The following is an 869-nucleotide window of genomic DNA, read 5'->3' on the forward strand; positions in this document are numbered from 1 at the left end:
CGCGTTAAATATCGCATGCGATTTATCGTGCAGCCCTAATTCCATGCATACTAAATTTGCACGCTGTGCACTATATACATACTACAAAAATAGTATGCATAGTATGCCATTTTGAACATGAACAGGTACTGTATACCTCTTGACAGGAGAGAATAAACTCATCAAGAGTGACGACTCCATCTCTGTTCTTGTCCATTTTCTGCAAAGAAGTGATTTATAATGCAATGAAAACAGACAACAACATCATCTTGTTGTACAGACAAATGTTCAAGATGTACCATCACAAACTGACCTGAAAGAAAGCATCCACATGCTGTTTGAAAGTGTCTGTCTTCAGAGCAGGATACGTGAAGCGGCCCATCATGTCATATATGGCTTTCACTATATCAGTCATCTCCTGGATTGCATTATACATTTTGATCATCAAATTAAGCATTGAAATATCATCTTACTAAGACATATTATTGGAGATTTAGAGTGATGACTGATACACACACCTCTTTATTAATGTAACCGTCTCTGTTGATGTCGTACAGGTTAAAGGTCCACTGTAACTTCTCTGTTGTCGTTCCTCTAAGTAAGATGGACAAAGCCGTTACAAAGTCCTGAAAGACGGAGAAACAATGAGGAGTGATTTATCATTGAAGACACAATCATAAAGCCCTGCTGACACAGAAGTAAAAATAACAACAGAAGAAACAAAGGAGGTGAAGAACAATTGATAAATAAAGAGAAATGGCACCTCAAATTTGATGGATCCATTCTGGGAAGAGTCGAAGGAGTTGAACAAGTAATGTGCGTATGTGCTGGCATCTGCAGAGAGAACACACACACACACACACACACACACGTATAAACAGCTTTGAAGC

The 869-nt window shown here is 38.6% G+C and overlaps 1 protein-coding gene across 1 annotated transcript; it reads right to left on the reverse strand.

The window, feature by feature from the left end:
- Positions 1-44: 44 nt before the first annotated feature.
- Positions 45-820, reverse strand: LOC107682549 (Kv channel-interacting protein 1-like; the record flags this gene model as incomplete). The annotated part of the gene is made up of 4 exons (XM_016478751.1): positions 45-199; positions 293-397; positions 498-605; positions 743-820. Coding segments are annotated over 4 exons (420 nt in total), but the record flags the coding sequence as incomplete, so codon positions are not given.
- Between the last annotated feature and the right edge of the window lie 49 nt (positions 821-869).

This window comes from Sinocyclocheilus anshuiensis, unplaced genomic scaffold, assembly GCF_001515605.1.
Source record: "Sinocyclocheilus anshuiensis isolate Anshui unplaced genomic scaffold, SAMN03320099.WGS_v1.1 C32323468, whole genome shotgun sequence".
Taxonomy (NCBI): Eukaryota; Metazoa; Chordata; class Actinopteri; order Cypriniformes; family Cyprinidae; genus Sinocyclocheilus; species Sinocyclocheilus anshuiensis.